This window comes from Oncorhynchus nerka, linkage group LG24 (genome assembly GCF_034236695.1).
Source record: "Oncorhynchus nerka isolate Pitt River linkage group LG24, Oner_Uvic_2.0, whole genome shotgun sequence".
NCBI lineage: Eukaryota > Metazoa > Chordata > Actinopteri > Salmoniformes > Salmonidae > Oncorhynchus > Oncorhynchus nerka.
Window position 1 is genome coordinate 20088026 of NC_088419.1, and position 25246 is coordinate 20113271.

The 25246-nt window shown below is 43.2% G+C and overlaps 1 protein-coding gene across 2 annotated transcripts in view; it reads right to left on the reverse strand.

Moving 5' to 3' along the window:
• Window positions 1-24834, reverse strand: part of LOC115107630 (collagen alpha-1(XII) chain-like) — a 69509-nt gene extending 44675 nt beyond the window's left edge. For both annotated transcript variants that reach the window (XM_065008691.1, XM_065008692.1), the window contains exons 1-16: window positions 24573-24834; window positions 23951-24143; window positions 23693-23817; window positions 18397-18546; window positions 18106-18225; window positions 17667-17831; window positions 16167-16313; window positions 15112-15254; window positions 13809-13941; window positions 11904-12040; window positions 7871-8000; window positions 7177-7316; window positions 6379-6511; window positions 6213-6233; window positions 5465-5604; window positions 1277-1406 (exon numbers count right to left, since the gene is read on the reverse strand). In XM_065008691.1, coding sequence (XP_064864763.1) covers window positions 1277-1406; window positions 5465-5604; window positions 6213-6233; window positions 6379-6511; window positions 7177-7316; window positions 7871-8000; window positions 11904-12040; window positions 13809-13941; window positions 15112-15254; window positions 16167-16313; window positions 17667-17831; window positions 18106-18225; window positions 18397-18546; window positions 23693-23817; window positions 23951-24143; window positions 24573-24789 — 2224 coding nt within the window. In that variant the 5' untranslated portion in view covers window positions 24790-24834. The remainder of the gene's footprint in view (window positions 1-1276; window positions 1407-5464; window positions 5605-6212; window positions 6234-6378; window positions 6512-7176; window positions 7317-7870; window positions 8001-11903; window positions 12041-13808; window positions 13942-15111; window positions 15255-16166; window positions 16314-17666; window positions 17832-18105; window positions 18226-18396; window positions 18547-23692; window positions 23818-23950; window positions 24144-24572) is intronic.
• Between the last annotated feature and the right edge of the window lie 412 nt (window positions 24835-25246).

Consider the following 25246-nt stretch of genomic DNA (forward strand, 5'->3'; position numbering starts at 1 on the left):
AGAAAAAATCCAACCAGGAAGTGGGAAATCTGAGGTTGGTCGTTTTTCAACTCATTCCCTATTGAAGATACAGTGGGATATTGGTCATGTTGCACTTCCTAAGGCTTCCACTAGATATCAACCGTCTTTAGAAACTTGTTTGAGGCTTCTACTGTAAAGGAGGGGCTCATAGGGGCTCTTTGAGTCAGTGGTCTGGCAGAGTGCCACAAGCTCGTGACGCTCGTTCATGTGAGAGGTAGCTCGCGTTCCATTGCTTTTCTACAGACAAAGGCATTCTCCGGTTGGAACATTATTGAAGATTTATGTTAAAAATATCCTAAAGATTGATTCTATACATTGTTTGACATGTTTCTACAGACTGTAACAGAACTTTTTGACATTTCGTCTGCTTCTAGTGAGTTTGGATTTGTTTACAAAACACGCTAACAAAAGTAGCTATTTGGACATAAATGATGGACATTATCGAACAAATCAAACATTTATTGTGGAAATGGGATTCCTGGGAGTACATTCTGATGAAGATTATCAAAGGTAAGTGAATATTAATAATGTTATTTCTGACTTCTGTTGACTGCACAATATGGCGGATATCTTTTTGGCTTGTTTGGTCTCTGAGCGCCGTACTCAGATTATTGCATGGTTTGCTTTTTCTGTAAAGCTTTTTTGAAATCTGACAAAGTGGTTGCATTAAGGAGAAGTGTATCTAAAGTTCCATGCATAACACTTGTATTTTCATCAACATTTATTATGAGAATTTCTGTAAATTGACGTGGCTCTCTGCAAAATCACCGGATGTTTTTGGAACTACTGAACATAACGCGCCAATGTATACTGAGATTTCAAAAAATATAAATATGAACATACATGTATTGTGTAACATGAAGTCCTATGAGTGTCATCTGATGAAGATCATCAAAGGTTAGTGATTAATTATATCTCTATTTCTGATTTTTGTGACTCCTCTCTTTGGCTGGAAAATGGCTGTGTTTTACTGTGACTTGGCTCTGACCTAACATAATCGTTTGTGGTGCTTTCGCCGTAAAGCCTATTTGAAATCGGACACTGTGGTGGGATTAACAAGAACTGTGAAATACTTCTATGTTTGAGGAATTCTAATTATGGGATTTCTGTTGTTTTGAATTTGGCGCCCTGCACTTTCACTGGCTGTTGTCATATCGATCCCGTTAGCGGGATCTCAGCCCTAAGAAGTTGTTTAAGAGAATGTTGTAGGTGGTTTCTGGCCTTTTACAGGTCTGGTGGTTCCAGGTCCACTTACTGGTCTTTCCTTGACCTGAGATGTCTTTGGCCTCTCCGCTGGGGTAGATAGCTGCCACGGTAACAGAGTAGGGAGTGTCAGGCGTCAGCTTCTGGAGGATTACACTGTTCTTCTTTCCTCCCACCTGGGTCTGTTTGGGGGACAACAACAAAGTCAGAGGCTTTTCTTTGTCTGTGGGAGGAGAAGTGAAGTGAGAACATCTCACATCGATGTTAAAACAGTAATTTATTAGAACAGGGTGACAGATGGATGGCAAGCTAAACTCTTTTAATGGTTAGGGCTGTCCTCTTGCCGAAGACGTGGATGTCGATTAAGGCAGCCCTCCTCACCTCTCTGATTCAGAGGGGTTGGTTTAAATGCGGAAGACACATTTCAGTTGAATTCATTGAGTTGTACAACTGACTAGGTATCCCCCTTCCCCTTTCCTCGGCTCAGAGACAAAAAGCCCTGAAGTTCATTAGCTCACCACTGGGCACAAACTGGTGAAATCAACATTTTTCAATGTAATTTGTCACTTTATTGTATTGTGGAATCTATATGGAAAATACATTGCATTTGAAAAAAGTAATCAAACTGTTGTTTTGAGGGTGAAATTTCAACCACAGGATTATGCCATCATGGTAACCAATTTTCAACATTGACAAACCTTGTATAAAATATGTTGAATTTGTCACTTTGAAACAACGTCTGATCTTCAACGTATAAGAAAAAAACTATAGACTGAGCAGCAACTCCTACTGGAGAATGTATCTATCTACAGCTACACTTCAGTCTCCCATCTAGGGGTTTAACCAAGCCCAGCCCTGCTTAGCTATGATATTTGTCACAGACTGTTTCCAATGTGCTATCTTGAGAATGACCATTGACAATTCTTAACATAATAGATTCACTGTTGCTATCAAAGTCATTTCCAAAGGGTAGATCTAACAGAGCAAATGAAATGTAATCATACTTGATCAATCCTCTATCATCAATGATGCAATTTAAGCCTACATTATATAGCATTTGGACAGTCATCAACAGCTATTGTGTAAATTCAACCATGGATTCAACTAAAAATAGACAATACTGTACATACAGGACTAGGGTTTAAATCTTTGGTAAATTTAATTTTAAAAAACATGTTGGATTCATGTCTCCATCTAAGAAAATATAATCTAAATTATTAAATAATTACTAAATTAAGTCAAACCTTATTTAAAGTGCATTTAATGTTTGATTTGATTGAGTCCTACTAATTGAGTTCTCCTTCAAAATGGTTGCTCAAAAAAAATGGAGATGTCATCAATTAATGGAGTTAATGTAAACAATTAACTCCATTAACGCCATTAAATTAACTCCATTAAAAATGCAAAGCATTAACACATTATTAACATGATAACTTTGACAGTCCTAATAAAAAAATATATCTAACATTGTATTCCCATTGGAATTTGGTTATGCTTTTAGATGGTTGAAAGCATAGTGATAAAACATTAAGTATTCAACAAACTATTGACTGTCTTTTTGAGTAGGTGAAAAGAGGTTGTAATCTCATTGATTAACATATCAACCAAATATTACCCAATTGGGGTGGTTGGGGCCAAGCAGAGTTCTTCCATACTGTCACAGGAAAGCCATCCAAACATGACCAATGTAAACTCCAAAGCTCTTACATCAATTTGGACTTTTACGAGGCTGTGGAGTATGAACACGGTTTCTCCCCGAGCCCAGGGAACTCTCTAACTCTCTCTTTCCCCTCCTTTCCCCTCTTTCCCCGCCTTTCCCCTCCTTTCAGTCTAGCAGAAACAAAAGTGGGGTTCCCCAAGGATGAATTATTTACCCATTTGTGTGAACAGAGCTGCTCATTCAAACACCTTATAAGAAAGAACAATTGCCTTTCTTTCACTTCTGTGTTCATAAACTAGTAGTGTATAAAGGGAAGATTCATTGATCTTGAGGGACACTAGACATCATGGAAGAACAATTTCGTAATACTACAAGCCAATATTTTAAATGTATCCTGTCATTTAATGGGAACTACAGATGTAGGATCTTAATTTGAGCACTTTTTTGATGCTGAGAATTTTCCTGCACCGCAGGAAATGCAGATGAGCTTTGTGATTTCCATAAATTCACAGAAAACTCGCACTAAAACACGGTTATATTAACAGTATTGCACTTTTCATTTAACCACATTCTTTTCTAGATAATAGCCTAACCACCGTACAAGCAACATTATGGACTAAAAGGTCAAATAAGATTTAGAATAATCGTGCAGCGACAATACTGGTCAAATTAAGATCCTACAACTGTACAGTAAGCAACATCTACCAATGGCATGAAATGTTATCGGATGGGGCCACAGTGTCTCCTGACCCCTCCTGTCTCAGCCTCCAGTATTTATGCTGCAGTAGTTTATGTGTCGGGGGGATAGGTTCAGTTTGTTATATCTGGAGTACTTCTCCTGTCCTATTCGGTGTCCTGTGTGAATTTAAGTGTGCTCTCTCTAATTCTCTCCTTCTCTCTTTCTTTCTCTCTCTCGGAGGACCTGAGCCCTAGGACCATGCCTCAGGACTACCTGACATGATGACTCCTTGCTGTCCCCAGTCCACCTGGCCGTGCTGCTGCTCCAGTTTCAACTGTTCTGCCTTATTATTATTGGACCATGCTGGTCATAAGTGCGTGAATTAGACAATTTTCCTGTCCTGCTAAGCATAAAAAATGTAACAAGTACTTTTGGATATGTATGGAGTAAAAAGTACATTCTTTTCTTTAGGAATGCAGTGAAGTAAAAGTTTTCAAAAATATAAATTGTAAAGTAAAGTACATACACCCCAAAAAATTACTTAAGTAGCACTTTAAAGTATTTTTACTTAAGTACTTTATACCACTGGAGACAGGCACTTGAGGGTCCCAAGTGTGAATGTCATGCCTGGCTTATATGGCTTATGTTAAATCAACACGTCTGCAGACCACAACATCCCAACAGCAGTATGTCTCCATACTGTTTTAAGTGGACAGCGATACTATAATATAATTCCAATGATGTGCTATGATGGGATTAGATAGACATGTAAACAGCTCTGTCCGATGGTGTCATGTTGAAATCATAGTTTAGAGAACTGATACAATGTTTGGGGTACCCTGTCATAACTTCTCAGACACTTAAAACATTTTAAACTAACCAAATTATTTTCATATAAGCGCATCGTCAACCGAAAAACAAAAAAAAGGTATTTCCTAACATTTTCCGTAGCAGGTCACAATTAAGTTATCAGTTAAGAATGTGGTCTTGGCTGCTAGATACAGACCTCCTTTAAGTACACAAACAGACTGAATAGGAGGACCATGTCATAATTCTAACGTCAAACTAACAATGTGGAGAAAGACAAAATAGCGGGGAGGACACCAATTGTGGATCCCAAGAGGAAAGGGATTTCATATTACAATAAACCAATTTACAAATGCTTAAGTATTTTTATGAGAACGGAATTAGCCATTTGACTTTAAAGGTTCAATGCAGACATTTGTATTTCAATATCAAATCCTTTTTAGGTAACAATTAAGTACCTTACTGTGATTGTTTTCAATTAAAATGGTAAAACATTTACAAAAATATCTTCTTAGCAAAAAGCAATTTCTCAAGCTAGAATTTTGCTAGGATTGTCTGGGAGGGGTCTGAGTGGGGAGGGGAAAACTAAAAACTAGCTGTTATTGGCAGAGACTATTAATTCATTTAGCACCTGGTGATTTCACCAGACAGGCCAAAACTCCATCCCACCACAACAGGCTGGCATATCATGCAGACCTTTCAAACTGCTTTACACTAAAAGGCCATTATATAAAAAACACAGGAAAATCACCTTTTTTACTGCACTGGGAAGTACTTATGGTTTCATCATTGGGGTTTTAAACTAGCTCCGGCACGTTGGAGAAAACCTCACACAGATACTGACGCATCACACTGATAACAACTAACGTCACCACTCAGTTACAGACTAGAGAGCAAGAACCACTTCCTCTATATTATAGGTAAGTGAACTGAGAGATGTCATACCAAGAGGGCATAGGATTTAGAAGTTAGTTCTGGGTAGACACTACTTATCAGTTACTCACAATACACTCATAGTCATTGCAAAACAGTCTGGGAATTGTTAACAGATTACTGCTTTCAAGAAACTGCTGGAGGGTGTGTGTCGTACTTACCGAGAGAGCTTTGCCTCCAGCTACAGGTTGGAAAGAGATCTTGTAGTTCTGAACGGGGCCTGGGGCGTGGTCCCACTTCACTGTCAGAGTGACCGTGGTCGCATTGAACACCTGCAGGTTCTGGGGAGGTCCAGTGGGAGCTAGGAGCACATTACAATCAATACACTGACCCAAGACAGTGGAGGTTTATATAAAATAGCTGCAGGGAACATTAGGCAGCCTTTACCAATCCACAATCACATGGTGGTCAGGAAGCTGGATGAAACGATGATGATGAGGATAGGGGGTGAGGTGATGAGAACACATGATTTGGTGATGAAGTACATGTAAACGACATGATGGAGAGTGAAGCAGCCAGTATGGTTTCTATACTATATGACACATGCATTTCCAATGATGGGGACATTGATGGGGAATGACATTGTGACATGATGATGATTGACATTAACGACACGAGGAATGACAATGTTATGACATGAAAAACGACATTGATTTAATGACACGAGGAATGATATTATGACAAATGGTTGACAATTAGGTGTCTGTTGTGGAACGTCCGGCCGCTGCCGGGTCAGTAGTCACACTTTTGCATTTGCAGCTCTTTCAAGGCACAGCAATGCACATGCAAATGTATTTTATAAAAGTGTGTTTTCCATCAACAACTATTTAATTATCATTCGCATTACCATTATAATCATAATCATGAACATTTCAATGATAATGTCCTTCTCCGTTTCAAATAACATACCAGCTGTAGTCATCTTTAACACTGGAAAAAGAGAACGTCATGAGAACAACAGGGAAAGAACAAGGTTATTTCAATACGCTGTGGTCCACATCTGTGGTCTAAATGTAAAACATGAATGTAACTGATAGGGGAATGAGAGAGGAGAAGAACAGAAGGGTGAACCTACATGTGCGCTGGCTGCCAATCAGGTCCTCGCTCTCTGACTCGTCTGGGTAGATGGCCGTGACGGTGACATCATACAGGGTGTCCGGGTCCAGGTTCTCCAGATAATGGGACGTTTCATCACTGTTCAGGATAGCCTGGAGAGATGGATGAGAGAGAGGGGGAACAGGTAGAGGGGGACAGCGAGAGAGAGAGTGGTGGGCAGAACGAGAGGGAGACAGAAAGGGAGAGGGAGACAGAGAGAGGGAAGAGATTGAGAGAGAGATAGAGAGAAAGATAGAGAGATAGAGAGAAAGAGAGAGAGATAGAGAAAAAAATAAACAGAGACAGAAGGAGAGATAGAGAGAGAGAGCGAGGGGGAGAGAGAGGGTGAGAGAGGGAGAGAAGAGAGAGAGAGAGAGAGAGAGGGAGAGAGAGAGAGACAGAGAGCGAGGGAGAGAGAGACAGAGAGAGAGGGTGAGAGAGGGAGAGAGAGAGGGTGAGAGAGGGAGAGATAGAGACAGAGAGAGAGAGGGAGAGAGAGACAGAGAGGGAGGGAGACAAAGAGAGGGGGAGAGAGGGAGGGCGAGAGGGGGAGAGATAGAGACAGAGAGAGAAGGGGAGATAGAGACAGAGAGAGAGAGGCGAGAGGGAGAGATAGAGACAGAGAGAGAGGGAGACAGAGAGAGAGGGCGAGAGAGAGGGTGAGAGAGGGAAAGATAGAGACAGGGAGAGAAAGAGAGCATAAACAGTCCCAGTCCACTCCATAGCAGTAAATAGACCAGAATCACCAAACACCATCGGCTGGAGTAGATCAACATACATATTGGAAGTTGTTCTCTCCCTTCTTGGTCCAGCCGATTCGGTAGAGGGCCACGTCAGGGGCCCCGTGTTCCCATGTGGCCCTGAACGAGGTCTGGGTCACCTCGGACAACTTCAGGTTCTGCGGGGCAGGAACAACATCTGTACACATGGACGGAGATGTGAGAGAGGGAGATTATTATGATTATTATGAGGAAGTCCAGAGAGATGAGGCAAGGCCATTTCGTTCATCAGAGGGGCTGCGAACCATGTGAGGAACATTTTAGCTGTGAGTCCATATTATAGATAAATGGCCAACAAACGGGTTTTGAGTGTGTGTGTGTGTGTGTATGTGTGTGTCTGTGTGTATGGAAAACAACATTTCTTCAAACCATCTGGGATTAATGATGAACAAGGCCCCATGCAGTGAGCGATAGCAGACTCGCACACAAACACACAAAGTTTCTAGGCCCATATATAATTAACTAGACTCTCACACACACACACACACACACACACACACACACACACACACATACATACAGTCTCTGGGAACAGTGACTTGATGTTTGGGCTTCATCTAGAAAGACGAATGACTGAGGAACAAGCAAAATCCAAGGAAGGCCTGCAGACTCAACCGTCACCACCAAGATACACTCATATATCTAGTCTACAGTTCATCAGCCAAATGATAAATCACACAAACGGTTGTTTACCTGTAATGGCTTGTCCAAGCATTGGGTTTCCAACACCTGCGTCGTAAACTGGGGTGACAGCAACATCGTACTCAGATTGAGAGATGAGGTTGGCAAGAGGCAGGGATGTTATAACTCCATTGACTTCAACCTGGCAGAAAAGAGATAAACGGATAACGATTTTAGGAACAACAAACAATTAACAATATTATTTTTGCTGAAGAACTGGCATGAACTAGCACTACTACATAAACTATGATTTGTGGTACTACTATTGAATTTACAGCTAAATCTTGACAACTGTAGTATTTTGAACATTAAAACGTTGGGAGTTGTTTTCTCCCCCTCCAAGTTTCCTTTTTATTTCTAAATGTCATCAGAGCATTTGAGAAAAGCCATATGAATAATATGCCGTGTCCTTAAAAAAAAGTATTGAGGCTATATTTGTAATTCCAGAGGATATTTGATGGTAGGAAAAACTCTTGAAGTCAAAAAGCTTCCAGCAGAAATGCTGAGAAATGTCTTACCTCAGTTTCCACTTCGAACTTCAAGAAAAAAAATCAAGAAAAGGTTTCCATAACAGAGATAGTTCTCCAATATCAACGCAGAGGAATAGACCTTAGAACATAAGTCCACAGAGAGAGGCTCCTTTGGAGACAGCAGTCTGCAGATGCTCCATGAGAGGATCTGGGTAGGGATCAGTGGAGGCTGCTGAGGGGAGGATGCTCATAATAATGTCTGGAACAGAGCGAATAGAGTGGCATCAAACACATGGAAACCATGTGTTTGATGTATTTGATACCATTCCACTAATTCCGCTCCAGCCAATAACATGAGCCCATCCTCCCCAATTAAGGTGCCACCAACCTCCTGTGGTGGAGATGTATTCAGTACTCCTGTGGTGGAGATGTATCCAGTACTCCTGTGGTGGAGATGTATTCAGTACTCCTGTGGTGGAGATGTATCCAGTACTCCTGTGGTGGAGATGTATCCAGTACTCCTGTGGTGGAGATGTATCCAGTACTCCTGTGGTGGAGATGTATCCAGTACTCCTGTGGTGGAGATGTATCCAGTACTCCTGTGGTGGAGATGTATTCAGTACTCTTGTGGTAGAGATGTATTCAGTACTCCTGTGGTGGAGATGTATTCAGTACTCCTGTGGTGGAGATGTATTCAGTACTCCTGTGGTGGAGATGTATCCAGTACTCCTGTGGTGGAGATGTATTCAGTACTCCTGTGGTAGAGATGTATCCAATACTCCTGTGGTGGAGATGTATCCAGTACTCCTGTGGTGGAGATGTATTCAGTACTCCTGTGGTGGAGATGTATCCAGTACTCCTGTGGTGGAGATGTATCCAGTATCCAGTATCTTTGAAGTGCTGGGGTACTGGGATGCTGAGATGCTGGGATGCTGGGGCGCTGAAGTACAGGGGTGCGGGGACACTGGGGTGCTGGGGTACTGGGGTGCTGAGGTACTGGGGTTCTGAGGTACTTGGGTGCTGGGGTTATGAGGTACTGGGGTGCTGAGGTACTGGGGTGCTGAGGTACTGGGATACTGGGGTGCTGAGGTACTGGGGTGCTGAGGTACTGGGGTGCTGAGGTACTGGGATACTGGGGTGCTGAGGTATTGGTGTGCTGGGATGCTGAGGTACTGGGGTGCTGAGGTACTGGGATACTGGGGTGCTGGGATGCTGGGGTACTGGTGTGCTAAGGTACTGGGATACTGGGGTGCTGGGATGCTGAGGTACTGGGATACTGGGGTGCTGAGGTACTGGGGTGCTGGGATGCTGAGGTACTGTGGTGCTGGGGTGCTGAGTTACTGGGATACTGGGGTGCTGAGGTACTGGGGTGCTGGGATGCTGAGGTACTGGGGTGCTGAGTTACTGGGATACTGGGGTGCTGGGATGCTGAGGTACTGGGGTGCTAAGGTACTGGGATACTGGGGTGCTGGGGTGCTGAGGTACTGGGATACTGGGGTGCTGAGGTACTGGGATACTGAGGTACTGGGGTGCTGGGATGCTGAGGTACTGTGGTGCTGGGGTGCTGAGTTACTGGGATACTGGGTTGCTGAGGTACTGGGGTGCTGGGATGCTGAGGTACTGGGGTGCTGGGATGCTGAGGTGCTGGGATGCTGAGTTACTGGGATACTGGGGTGCTGAGGTACTGGGGTGCTGAGGTACTGGGGTGCTGGGGTGCTGAGTTACTGGGATACTGGGGTGCTGAGGTACTGGGGTGCTGAGATGCTGAGGTACTGGGGTGCTGGGATGCTGAGGTGCTGGGATGCTGAGTTACTGGGATACTGGGGTGCTGAGGTACTGGGGTGCTGGGATGCTGAGGTACTGGGGTGCTGGGGTGTTGAGTTACTGGGATACTGGGGTGCTGAGGTACTGGGGTGCTGGGATGCTGAGGTACTGGGGTGCTGGGGTGCTGAGTTACTGGGATACAGGGGTGCTGAGGTACTGGGGTGCTGAGGTACTGGGGTGCTGAGATGCTGAGGTACTGGGGTGCTGAGGTACTGGGGTGCTGGGGTGCTGAGTTACTGGGATACTGGGGTGCTGAGGTACTGGGGTGCAGGGATGCTGATGTACTGGGGTGCTGGGGTGTTGAGTTACTGGGATACTGGGGTGCTGAGGTACTGGGGTGCTGGGATGCTGAGGTACTGGGGTGCTGGGGTGCTGAGTTACTGGGATACAGGGGTGCTGAGGTACTGGGGTGCTGAGGTACTGGGGTGCTGAGATGCTGAGGTACTGGGGTGCTGAGGTACTGGGGTGCTGGGGTGCTGAGTTACTGGGATACTGGGGTGCTGAGGTACTGGGGTGCAGGGATGCTGAGGTACTGGGGTGCTGGGGTGTTGAGGTACTGGGGTGCTGAGGTGTTGAGGTACTGGGGTGCTGAGGTACTGGGGTGCTGGGGTGCTGAGGTACAGGGGTGCTGAGGTACTGGGGTGCTGGGGTGCCAGTATGCTTCTAGCAACATGTCGTCCTGGCCAAGCCTGCCCATGGAGTCAAGATCGCAGTCTACTGAATGTGCAGCTAATATAACACCCTGTGACATCAATGACTTGTGACTTTCCCTTAATAAACTCTGTCCCCTATTTAGGGGACTTTGTGCGGTTCTGGACCATTTCCAACCAACATTTTTGCTCAGTGAACATCAATTGTTGTGCACTTTGTGACAGCGCTGGTTGTCCCGCTTCGCATGCCGTTCTCCGCTCTCATCTGATATGCAGTATGTGAGCATAAGCAGCGAAAAGTCACATTTTCTGGCCTATCCAGACAAAGGATCCAACTCTCCTGGTGATGAATCTTGCAGCTTCACTTACAATAATGCATATGAAACATATGAAAGTGAGTATCTCACTTTGATGTTCTCAGATAGATTTAGTGCTCTCAACATGAAAAAATAATAAATAATTTCATAGAATTTAAACAAGACCACTTTTTCTTGGTCACAGCACCCTGTGCTTAAAGCTGAAGTTGTAATGAGTCAGCAGGGATTTGAATGGTGTCTGGGCATTGCTCAGAGGATGCTGGGAAGAAAATGCTCAGTCACCATGAAATGGTGGCAATTTTGTACACTCACTAAGCATGACCATATCTATTTATTATTTAAGAAAGGTTAAATATTAGATAAGTCATTTATAATTTGATTGTTACTATATTTAGAAAGCGTTTCAATTATTTCAAACCCTAATCCCCACTTTTGTTGAAAAGGAAATATATATTTTTTATCATATTTGTACTGTGTACGTGAGCTTGTGTCCTCAAAAGTAACTACACCTCAAAAATGTATAACTATTTTTACTAGAAATGTGAGATTTTAATATTTCTGGCGGTGTAAGCATTACTAGGTATTGTTTATGGCCCTCTCATGATAAATAATTACTTTTGGGTATATCTATTTAGGCGGAAATCTACATTATAGCCCATATGGCTCTGGTTAAAAGTAGTGCACTCTGGAGGGAACAGGGTGCCATTTGGGACACACAGAGAAGTAACAGAGTTCTTCACTAGCACTTTCCCAATGACGTCAGTTTGGTGTTAGATAGTGTCACCTCTTTGAGCTCTCCGTCCTCTGGCTTGTAGGTGATGATGTACTTGAGGACTTTCCCCGGGGAGGCGTCCCATCTGAGCTTCATGGTGCTATGGGTGACAGCAGTGATATGCAGCTTACCCGATAGTGGCAAGGGTACTGGGGAAGAAGAATGACAGAGAAAGGGAAAGAGAGGGAGAAAGGAGAGTGTGAGAGGGGGGCAGGGGAATGAAAGTGAGTGGGTCTTATAACCATTGGTATTGTGAGGGAAAACAGTTTTAGAGAGGGAGAGAAAGAGGGAGAGAAAGAGAGAGAGAATGAGAGAGAGTGACAGAGAGTGAGATAAAGAGAGAGCGAGAGACAGAGACAGAAAGGGGGTGGTAGTGTAGAGACATCCTCAACGACAATTACCACCTAACTACTAGTGTAGAGACATCCTCAACCACAGTTACCACCTAACTACTAGTGTAGAGACATCCTCAACCACAGTTACCACCTAACTACTAGTGTAGACATCCTCAACCACAGTTACCACCTAACTACTAGTGTAGACATCCTCAACCACAGTTACCACCTAACTACTAGTGTAGAGACATCCTCAACCACAGTTACCACCTAACTACTAGTGTAGAGACATCCTCAACCACAGTTACCACCTAACTACTAGTGTAGAGACATCCTAAACCACAGTTACCACCTAACTACTAGTGTAGACATCCTCAACCACAGTTACCACCTAACTACTAGTGTAGAGACATCCTCAACCACAGTTACCACCTAACTACTAGTGTAGAGACATCCTCAACCACAGTTACCACCTAACTACTAGTGTAGAGACATCCTCAACCACAGTTACCACCTAACTACTAGTGTAGACATCCTCAACCACAGTTACCACCTAACTACTAGTGTAGAGACATCCTCAACCACAGTTACCACCTAACTACTAGTGTAGAGACATCCTCAACCACAGTTACCACCTAACTACTAGTGTAGAGACATCCTCAACCACAGTTAGCACCTAACTACTAGTCTACGGACCTCCACAACACAACCCAGCCACCCAAATCCCATCCAGCCTCTGTGTTTATGACAGAAGCATGATGATCCTACTCACAGTGCTAGTTTAAAATGACAAATAAAGGAAACCACAAGTGAACTAACACTACTGTTGTGGTGTCTAAGTTGCGGCCTACAAAACAATAACAATGCTTTATGACAGTTATATCTTATAACGTCCACCATAAAAATCTAAGCCCTGTGTACTTAACCATCATGTGGAATTATGTCAGTTTTCTTAAGACACTCTTAATGAAGCCAAGAAGGAGAGGATGATGGTTATTCTCCCCATAAGGAACCTAAACTTCTGCATTTTCCAATGGGAAACCCTATGGGAACTTGTTGTTGTTTAACACTTTACTGCCACCAATCAGACTCAATATATCCCTGGTTGTGTAAATGACCTTGTTTAATAGGCCTACAAGAGCAATATAAACAAGTTCCATCCGTGTCTAACACATTTAAAACAGCTTAATGAGCATGGATTGGCAGGGGATGTTGTTTATTTCAGAATTGTGTACCGTAATGAAACAGATGCGCTCCCACAAGAGTGGAAGTCATCAGAGCTGCTATCTCCACATTAAAGTTTCCTTTTAACCATCTCTGTCCCCCTGAGAGCAACCGAACAGCATCGTTGTGAAACTCATCTCAATACACTTCCTGTCTATCACTGTAGCTCTTCTTACATAATTCGACATCCAAATAAGGATATTGGATTGGCTGAACCTGGACACCTTTATAGGAGGTGACTTCAAGGTTTACTCTGGGTAATTGGGATGAGGTTGTGTGAGGAAACCGACGAAGAGGAAGACAAACAGAAAGGAGAAGAGGAGAGGATGCGAGGGAGCAGAACAGCTGCAGCGCTTACAGGTGGTTTCAGTGCCCTTCAGTGGCTCTGCGCTGGTCTCTTCTCCAGTCACGGAGAAAACGTTGACCACGTACTCGGTCAGAGGTGTCAGCTTGGTCAGGACCACAGTGGTGACCGTCCCATCGACAATTATCTGAAGAGAGAGAAAAGGGCATGGTCGTTACGCAGGAAACCCCAAGCTCAAAATCCAAGTCTTTTAAACAGGAGGTAGACCAGAAGATAGACGATGACCTCAAGCCACCCCTCTGTACTGCTGTCTGCCAAGGAGTTTCAAATTCCTCATGGGATAATATTGTCATTACAGCACGTCCAAATAAAATGTTCCTAATACGCCACACGTTTAGGAAACTCAAAACAAAGCTGACATCTTCTAGAACACGTACTCTCGCTTCTATGTTTCAGAGGGATATCCAAAAGAAAGGCACCACATATCAGCAAATTGAAAGTGAAATCTGATTTATTTGTGTGAATAAGTGTTTAGGGTTCCAATGCAAGCAATAAAGATGAAGGAGAATGGTTGGAAGGCCAGGATTCTCATTCCAGCAGGAGGAGTTATGCAACAAGTCTAAACTAACTGGGTCTGGTCTAAGTTTTTTTTTTTAAATATTAACCTTTTTTTAACTAGGCAAGTCAGTTAAGAACAAATCCTTATTTACAATGACGGCCTACCCCGGCCAAAACCGGACAACACTGGGCCAAGGTTGGGGCCTGGTGAAAGTCTTTGGTCTTGCTTTCAGACAGGGCTCACTAGAACCACCCAAACCCTTGACCAGGGCCAATGAAAACACAATGCACGGAATAGACCCAGTCCTGTATTTATGAGGACATAAGTGACAGAAGGTTACAGTAAGTGTAACTGAAAGCAGGTCTGCCTCAGCCACTGTAGTCCACTTCTCAATGCTGAGAAGAGCGCCAGATAACTTGAGCTTAGATTGAATCAGATCCACAAGAAATGGATCGAAGATGGGAACTAGGTGGATTTAAGCAACAGTTTTACACTGGATACACTTGATAACTGTGAAATCTCCAGCGAGGCTGCATATAGGGCAGTTCCTACACCAGAAACTCCTGGATAAACAGGCTAAAATTAGACCGCTGCCATAGTAACCAGATCACCTCATGACAAGATGAACCATGGAGGTCTGAGAAAGGAATTCAGACCAAAAGGAATCATTCAGCCAATTCTCTGTCAAATCCAAACCAGGTGTGACGATGAATAGCTGATGCTCTTATAATGCTATGACCTTGAAGAGGTGAGGTGATTGAGTTGAAGGGAGGTACAGTACTATAGGCTATAGGATACCTGTTCAGTGATTCCTCCCGCCACGGACATGTATTCGATGCGATACTTTTCCACTGGACCTTCGGGCCCTGTCCAGGTGGCACGGAACGAGTGGTGGGTCACCTCAGAAGTCACTAGGTTAGTAGGCGGCTCCAAGCCTCCTCCTGGTCGAAGAGCAGAGGGAATGTGAGCAGACACGTCAAATATTTCACACACTCAATTCTCCAACCACAAATATGTCCCTTTCACCTCAGCCTCACCGGCACAGGGCTGTTAGGGCAGTTTATATAGCAAGTTGACATTTATTGTCATGAATCTTGCCTTGGAGGCAGAACCGAGCAATTTCCGGTAGCTGGGCCAGCTGCAAAATCAAAATTGTCTATATCGTAAAAATGTATGAAAACAAACATTTGCTTTTTGGTCTTAATTTAAGTTTAGGGTTAAGGTTAGGTTCAAAATCAGATTTTATGACAAGATATATTACAATAAATGCAAACCTGCATTTCTATATTTCACCATTTTGAAAAAATACATTTTTGTGAGAAAGTTTCCATCTCCATGGAGTAAATCACTATTTTGTCTCCTCATAAATTTGATTGAAGGACAAGAGTGTGTCCAAAAAACAAAAGTTTCCATCAACTGGTGGACCTTATCTAACTTAAGTCAATAAACTAAATTTATCAAGTGTGTTCGGCAAACTAGTGACAGTTTCGAGGCAATATCCACACGTGTTGGCATTTGTTCTGTCTTTTCATTGGCTCATCTCATAAATCATGCTGTTCTTATTGCTATTCTCCACCTGCTATGCTAATCCATGTATTCAACTGATGGGAGATATCAGTACAGCTTTTTCTGGCTTAGAGGTTAAATGGCTTTTTAATGCATTTTCCTTGCCATCTGATGCTGTTTTAGATTAGAAATACCACTAAACCCCTAAATGCTGTACCAAGTGCAATACCCAGCGTACAAAGAACTAGCTTACTGTGATTTGAAAGAGAGAGAGAGAGAGAGAGAGAGAGAGAGAGAGAGAGAGAGAGAGAGAGAGAGAGATAGATAGATAGATAGATAAGGCTTACCTGGACCCTTCACACTGTTACAGAGGTTGATGGTGAGCTCATCCACTATATCCAGCAGAAAGGAGAAGTCATTCACATTGTACATGTGAATCTCATCTGGGTCTGAGGCAATGGACCTCAACTCATTCTCATCAGCGTTCTTCACACCTAGAAACCACATAACACCACAATATTTACTTATGTTGGGATCATGACAAAATAGACTCAACTGTCCTCTGTTTATGATACAATCACAACACAAAAATCTGTTTATTATAAAATTTCTATTTTCATTGTCCCCCACAATGAAATTGATGAGAGGACTGTGGATCTGTCTCTGTCCATTAGTAAGTGCATACATTTGCACGTTCATCACACGCAATATCTCAGACACCACTAGCCCAATTTTGACAAAACATGGGTGAATGATGCGTCTTGCCATAGTGATCTGGCATTTACAAAATTACACTGATTGGCCAGATGGTGGCGCTATAACAAGCGATCGAAAATGCTAACTCTGAAAGGTAACGCCCCTCACCCCATTTGACCTGTCATGAAATTCCGTACATAGGTCCCTCTCCCCTAAGGTCCGCCATGATGGAATTGCAGGCATTTAACATTTTGTGAAAAACACTTCAAACGCTCCTCCTCTAGCACCGTATGACCGATCTGCACGAAACTGTCAACGTAATAATTTTCAGACCACTACCTAAAACAACATGGCCGCTATTGACCAATAAACATTCATGTGGTTGGGATCTGGCACATTAATGCATATAAATCAGTCAAGGAAATTCATATTGTAACAAAATTTGGTACATATGTTGCAAACACTGTCAAGACTCAACCTATGCAAGAGCATTCATATCGACCACACAGTGGCGCTATAATACGCACATGTTTATATCTCTTGATCTGTTTGAGTGATGAAATTTGGCACACACACTCAGGGATATGTTTCCCCACACGATATCTCAGATACCACTGGCTCAATTTATTTTTAACTTACATTTTTTTAATCGTTTATTTAACTAGGCAAGTCAGTTAAGAATAAATTCTTACTTTCAATGACGGCCTAGGAACAGTGGGTTAATTGCCTTGTTCAGGGGCAGAACGCCAGATTTTTACCTTGTCAGCTCAGGGATTTGATCTAGCAACCTTTCGGTTACTAGTCCAACGCTCTAACCACTAGGTTACCTGCTTCGGTGAATGGGTGAATGATGAATGATGCAGCTTACCATAGAGATCCGGAATTTACAAAATTACACTGATTGGCCCAAGGGGGGCACTATAGTAATCAACTTAGTCACACACAATATCTCAGACACCACTGGCCCGATTTGAATTAAATATGGGTGAATTATGCGACTTGCAAAATTACACTGATTGGCCGAAAGGGGGCGCTGCATCATTCTTGGCGGATGACAAGTTTACTGTTGCCTTGTTTGACATGGTCACAAACTTTGATGGTTAACTGAAACATGCAATGTTGTTCGGTTATACACTAGGAGGGTCACTCACCGATGGCGTAGAGCTCGATGTTTTCGTCCCTCAGCACCTGGGAGTTGGTGATAATCTCATCCTGCGACTTGCCGTCAGTGATGAGCACACCGATCTTGCGTGCGTCTTTACGCAGTCCCACGTTGGGCTTGAAGTTGTTCTGGAGGATGTAGTTCAAGGCCATACCTACAGAGACATTAGAGAGAACGTTTCATGTTACGTTAAGTTGACTTCAGTTAAAGATGCACTCCAGGATCTTAAGCACAACAAATCCACAAAATATAGTCCGAATTGGATTCGTAACATATCATACGAATCGCAAAAACAAAAAGGACGTAACATATCATACGCAATGGATGACGTAGTACTACTGGCTGAAATTAGACACAAGTTTGAGAGTGCATCTTTAAGTTAAAAAGATGACAGTTTGCAGTTGGCCCTTTATTTCATGATATGTCACCTGTCATGGTGTTTCCCCCTTTGTAGGGCAGGTCAGCCACAGCTTTGAGCAGCCCGTCACGGGTTGGGTGGGCATTCAGATGCCACTCAGTCTTGGGGTCTCCACTGTACTGAACCATACCTGGGGAGAACAAATACAACCACAGTATGACACCAGCGTGATTGAGCAGAATCCAATATGCATTTCCATTTCCAGTACCAAGTCCAGACCAAACTTAAAGAGAATGGGCTGGGTGATGAACCTATGCCTCATTACACATCACCAATGTGATTTGATCAAAAGAAAGATTACCGATCATGACTCTCTCAGGGCTGATGTCAAATACACCAACAATACGAGCGATGAAGGCTCGGATGGTTTTGAAGTTGAGACGGCCAATACTCCATGAGCCATCGACCAGCAGGATGATGTCAGCCTTGGCCTGGCTCTTACACTTGGCCTCTGTAAGGAGTGGAGGAGAGGGCCGTGAGAGGGAGTCCTGATACCATGGACACCCCTCGGATGTGTACAGTCCATGTAGTGTGATAAATGAGAGGATGTGTGTCAGAAGGGGTGAGAAGAGTGCCAAAGAACAACAGAATAATGTAAACACCTTCAGACAGACATGCACAAACACAGAGATGAACAACAAGCAGAAAGACATCAACAAAATCACAATAACACACTGACATTGAACGTTTTTATCTACAATAAACATGTTTTGCTACAACTCGTTTTGCAGCAGTATGTTTCTCTTCTCTTGAAGAGGGGATGAACTCTTGTTTTCCCCTTGGGTCTTGTTATTTTTTGTCTTCTTCTGGCCTTTTTCTTCTTCTGTTTTCAATTCCTGTTGTACATCCTCCAGGCCTTTTTATGGCCTGCAGCCTTCTTGATGTACTGTATGTGGGGCAGTCATTGGGTTTGTCCCCTGCCCTGAACAACTAGACCGACCCTGCTGACAGATGATATACGACAGACTCCTCTTTCCCAGAGTTACTGCAAATTCCTGCTGTGCTCGCTATTTGCTACACAAGACACCTGTGGGGGTGAAAGGGGGTTGATGCTTGCTCATCCTGCAGCCGAGCAAAAAGACCCAGATGCACGGAGTCGTTTGGACACCGAGCTATGCAATCTGCCACGGTGTCTGTGAATTGAAAAAAGGTTAGAAGAGAAAACAATTATTTACCCACTTTTCTTTATGGAAACATGGAAAAATAGATGCTTAACGACGTTTGGGGGATCGCCCCTTGTAAAATGTATATCTGATTATATAATGGACCAGTGTGTTTGAGTAATAACACTAGTAAACAAGCACTTTTCTGGAGGCTTAATGTACACTACTGGTCAAAAGTTTCAGAACACCTACTCATTCAAGGGTTTTTCTTTATTTCTACTATTTTCTACATGTAGAATAATAGTGAAGACATCAAAACTATAAAATAACACATATGTAATCATGTAGTAACCAAAAAAGTGTTAAATAAATCTAAATATATGTCATATTTGAGATACTTCAAATAGAAACCCTTTGCCTTGATGACAGCTTTGCACACTCTTGGCATTCTCTCAACCAGCTTCATGAGGTAGTCACCTGGAATGCATTTCAATTAACAGGAGTGCCTTTTAAAAAGCTAATTTGTGGAATTTCTTAATGTGTTTGAGCCAACAAGTTGTGATGTGACAAGGTAGGGGGGTATAGAGAAGATAGCCCTATTTGGTAAAAGACCAAGTCCATATTATGTCAAGTACAGCTCAAATAACCAAGAAAGAGTCCATCATTACTTGAAGACATGAAGGTCAGTCAATACGGAACATATCAAGAACTTTGAACGTTTCTTCAAGTGAAGTCGCAAAAACCATCAAGCGCAATGATGAAACTAGCTCGCATGATGACCCCCAGAGTTACCTCTGCTGAAGTTCATTAGAGTAACCAGCGTCAGAAATTGCAGCCCAAATAAATGCTTCACAGAGTTCAAGTAACGGACACATCTTAACATCAATTGTTCAGAGGAGACTGTGTGAATCAGGCCTTCGTGGTCGAATTGCTGCAAAGAAACCACTACTAAAGGACACCAATAAGAAGAAGAGACTTGATTGGGCCAAGAAACACAAGCAATGGGCCTGGTTGGCCCTGTCAAGGGGTATAGTCAGATGGAGCCACAGTGTCTTCTGACCCGTCCTGTCTCAGCCTCCAGTAATTATGCTGCAATAGTTTATGTGTAGGGGGGCTAGGGTCAGTCTGTGATATCTGGAGTACTTCTCCTGTCTTATCCGGTGTCCTGTGTGAATTTAAGTATGCTCCTTTTAATTCTCTCTCTCTTTCTTTTTCTCTTTCTCTTCTCTCTGAGGACCTGAGCCCTAGGACCATGCCTCAGGATAACCTGGCCTGATGATTCCTTGCTGTCCCCTGTCCAACTGGTCGTGCTGCTGCTCCAGTTTCAACTGTTTGACCTGCGGCTATAGAACCCTGCACTGTTCACCGGACGTGCTACCTTGTCCCGGACCTGCTGTTTTCGACTCTCTCTACCGCTCCTACTGTCTCTAACTCTGAATGCTCGGCTATGAAAAGCCAACTGACATTTACTCCTGATGTACTGACCTGTCGCACCCTCTACAACCACTGTGATTATTATTTGACCCTGCCGGTCATCTTTGAACATTTGAACATCTTGGCCATGTTGTGTTATAATCTCCACCCGGCACAGCCACAAGAGGACTGGCCACCCCTCAGAGCCTGGTTCCTCTCTAGGTTTCTTCCTAGGTTCCTGCCTTTATAGGGAGTTTTTCCTAGCCACCGTGCTTCTACATCTGCATTGCTTGCTGATTGGGGTTTTGGGCTGGGTTTCTGTATAGCACTTTGTGACATCAGTTGATGTAAAAAGGGCTTTATAAATACATTTGATTGAATGGACATTAGACCGGTGGAAGTTTGTCCTTTGCTCTGGAGGCCAAATTAGAGATTTTTGGTTCCAACCGCTGTGTCATTGTGAGACGCGGTGTGGGTGAACAGATGATCTCCACATGTTAGTGTGTTTTTTTTTTGCTGGTGACACTGTCTGTGATTTATTTACAATTCAAGGCACACTTAACCAGCATGGCTACCACAGCATTCTGCAGCGATACACCATCCCATCTGGTTTGCGCTTAGTGGGACTATGACCCAACACACTTCCAGGCTGTGTAAGGGCTATTTTACCAAGAAGGAGAGAGATGGAGTGCTGCATCAGATGACCTGGCTTCCACAATCCCCCGACCTCAACCAAATTGAGATGGTTTGGGATGAGTCAGACCGCAGAGTGAAGGAAAAGCAGCCAACAAGTGCTCAGTATATGTTGGAACTCCTTCAAGACTGTTGGAAAATTATTCCAGTTGAAGCTGGTTGAGAGAATGCCTAGAGTGTGCAACGTTGTCATCAAGGCAAAGGGTGGCTATTTGAAGAATCTCAAATATAAAATCCACGTTTAGAATTTTTCTGGTTACTATATGTGCTATTTCTTAATGTTGATGTCTTCACTATTATTTTACAATGTAGAAAATAATTTTTAAAAATAAAGAAAAACCCTTGAATGAGAAGGTGTTCTAAGACTTTGGACCGGTAGTGTAAGTCTCAGAGACATTCATCAACAAAACCACATGTCATCAACTGAGACAGTGTACACTGTCTGAGAGGCATCTGATAAAAAACAGATGACACTGACTTTGTTGTTTAGAATGCATCACAGGATACAGTGTCACATTAAGCAAATACATAAAGCAAATAGATTCATCTATCTATGTTGACTGGCTAGTATGTGGTCATTTAAAGGAGTGATTCATTCTGTAGTCTGTTTATAATGTCATCCAGTGGTGTAAAGTACTTAAGTAAAAATATTTAAGTGGTTTTTGGGGGGTATCTGTACTTCACTATTTATATGTTCTACAACTTTTACTTTTACTTCACTACATTCCTAAAGAAAATAATGTACTTTTTACTCCATCCATTTTCCCTGACACATTCCATTTTCAATGCTTAGCAGGACAGAAAAATGTTCCAATTCACACACTTATCAAGAGAACATCCCTGGACATCCCTACTCCCTCTGATCTGGCAGACTCACTAAACACAAATGCTTTGTTTGAGTGTTGGAGTGTGCCCCCCCCCCCCATCTATCAGCAAATTGTTAAAAAATCGTGGTTTGCTTAATATAAGGAATATACTTATATTTTATTTTTGTATATTTTAGCAATTACATTTACTTTTGATAATAAAGTATATTTAAAACCAAATACTTTTAGACTTTTAATCAAGTAGTATTTTACTGGGCCACTTTTACTAGAGTCATTTTCTATTAATGTATCTTTACTTTTACTCAAGTATGACAATTGGATACTTTTTCCACCACTGGTTTCATCCTAGTTCTAATTGGCTCTACCACATACAGTCACTATGGATACATATATACAGTACCACGAGGGCTATTCCACCCTCTGAGCCAGGGAGAAAAAAAAACATTTCCACCCTATAACCACACTAGCTTGGTCATTATTAAATTCTAGGGCCAAACTACTGCAGTAGTTTTAGTGTCAGCGGTGAACGCCCATGGCGTGTGCGTGTGCGTCCAAGGTCTGGTCTGGGTGCATGGTGGACTGGAACATCCCTTGCTCTGCTCCGACTGGTGCAGTCTGTTACTGTGTGTCAAGTGTGTCTGCTCCCCATTTCTGACACTAATTTCTGCCCAGGGTCACCAGCTTTCTCTCTGGGGTCTTATATGAGAAACATAACATTTTCCTAGCCGCATGCAGTTTTGTTCCACGGCAGCCCGGTTGGCACTGCGTAATCTCCTGGTTGTAAAACATCTCTAATTGCAAGCAGAGAAACTTTTTTCCATTATACTAACTTTTTATTCAATGTAAAAATGGGAAATATTAACTTTTGCATGTCAAGAAGTATTAGGGATGAAACAATATGGCTGCTGGGCCAAATGGGCACGGTGTTGAGAAATTTCAGCAACGTAATAGGTTTGGCATGCTGAACGTTTGTGGGTGGGGGGGTGTAACCTGACTAATCCTTCACTGGCACTGGAGCAAGAAAAAGGAGGTCAAAACAGACGTAGTTAATCATGAAAATATCAATGTCCCACTTATCAATACACCCCATCACAGTCTTAACATGATATGAGGCAGAAAAGCCCATTAAAGCCAAACAGCTATAAATGATTAGTACTCATTATAATCAATGGATGTATAATGTGGTGTGTTATTCTAATGGTTGTGATGTTGATTAGTTTAGACAAACACATAATTCACTAGTGGGATAATTAGTACCATGTCTCTCACAGTGGGAAGACCCCTCCTCTGCTCTAATGGGGGTGGGAGCAGAGGTGGGGGCTGTGGCTGGGACGCTGTGTGTCTGTGGTTTGGTCCGTGTGTCTATCGGAGTGGCTGTTCGGTCTGTGGCTGTTCTATTGCTGCATCCCATATGGCCCCCTATTCCCTAATCCCTATATAGCCCTCTGCTCTGGTCAAAAGTAGTGCACTATGTGGGGAGTAGGGTGTCATTTGGGACGCAGCCTAAGTCTGTACATATGTGTATTATAGTCGGTTATGTTATGGTATTGTAAGGTTTTACCGTTCCAAGATTCCAATGGCACATCGGGGGCGTCGGAGAGGGTAGTCTTCTCCTCTCCAGCCAGTGCTGCAGAGTGGCCTCCATCAAACATTCCAAACACAGTCACAGAGTACTTTGTTCCGGCCCTGATGAGATGGAGAGGTGAGATTTAAAGTTACTTTTATCCTCACAATGTCCTATGTAACCGTCTAAGAACGGCAGATCAATGTCACAACACCAACAACTTTCTGTCTGAAGATAGAACTTCCTGTGTCTCACCTGAGCTCTTCAAGCACCACAGTGTTGTCATAGGGCCCAACCAGCAGCTCTCCCAGGTCGATATCATTGCCACTGGGGTGGAAGGTGACCTTGTAGCCACGAACATCTCCTGGAGCTGGGTCCCAGGAGACTCTGAAACTGTTCTTGCCGGGCTCTGAGGTCTGTAGGTTTCTGGGAGCTTTGTAAGGTGACACTACAAGAGGACAGACAAATAGGAAAATCAGTTCAAATTCATGGAAGAAAAGTAATAACGTAATAACTTCAACTTTGGCAACACTAGTCTTTTTTTCATTGAGATCAGCCAACACACATTCCAGTCAGTTTCTCATTAGTCCATAATACATGTCTTAAGTCCTAGCCTACGTCCAAAATTGCACCTTATTTCCTTTATAGTACACTACTATTTACCAGGCCCATAGGGCTCTGGTCAAAAGTAGTGCACTATACAGGGAGTTCCAGTGTCTTAGAACCCAATGGTATGCCATGTGTTAGTGGTAAGCTCTCTGTATTAACCAAGTGTCTGAGGTTTTGTTAGTGAAAAGACACCTTCTCCACCTACAATACTCCCATAGTGTGTCCTACTGTGTCTCATATCATGGGGTTGAATTATGCACCAACGTACGTGTCGTTCCTACTCCTTGCCTTGCTTTTCCTTCTCCCCGCTTGTAAATGGGGTGCACCTTGATGCCATAGGTGGTCATGGGCTTCAGGCGCTTCAGCACGGTGGAGGTGGAGGTGCCGGGAACCCTAGCGACCATCTCTTTGCCCCCAGCGGTGGGCGTGTAGGTCACTCGGTAGTTGATGACTTTACCCGGCGCGGCCATCCACTTTACCTTCATGCTTCGTTCAGTCTCGTCGGACACAGTAAGTGCCTCAGCAGCAGCAGACACTAAGGACAGAGAGGAAGGCAATATTTCATAAAACATCTACCCTTCGATACGTAGCGAGGATGCTGAGAAAAACGATCTAAAAGAGAGTTAGGCTCTTATCCCCAAATCTGGTCATCTTAACTTTCCATTTTCCCTTTCTGAATAGAGCTAAGCTCCATGTACTATACAGTCAAAAGGTCTGATTGTTCCACTATTTCTGCAAGCAGACTAGTCAAACCAAAGTCAATCCTTCCAAACACTTAATGATCCCAGGAAAGAATGTCAGACTGATATTGGCCTCCAACTTCTCAATGTGTTGCTTGACCTAAATGGACCTGTGACACTGTTACTGGAGATCCATTGGTTCCGCTGTGCGAACGTAGCGAGGTAAGCACAGATTTGAAAGAGGCGAGGCCTCCTGAGGATC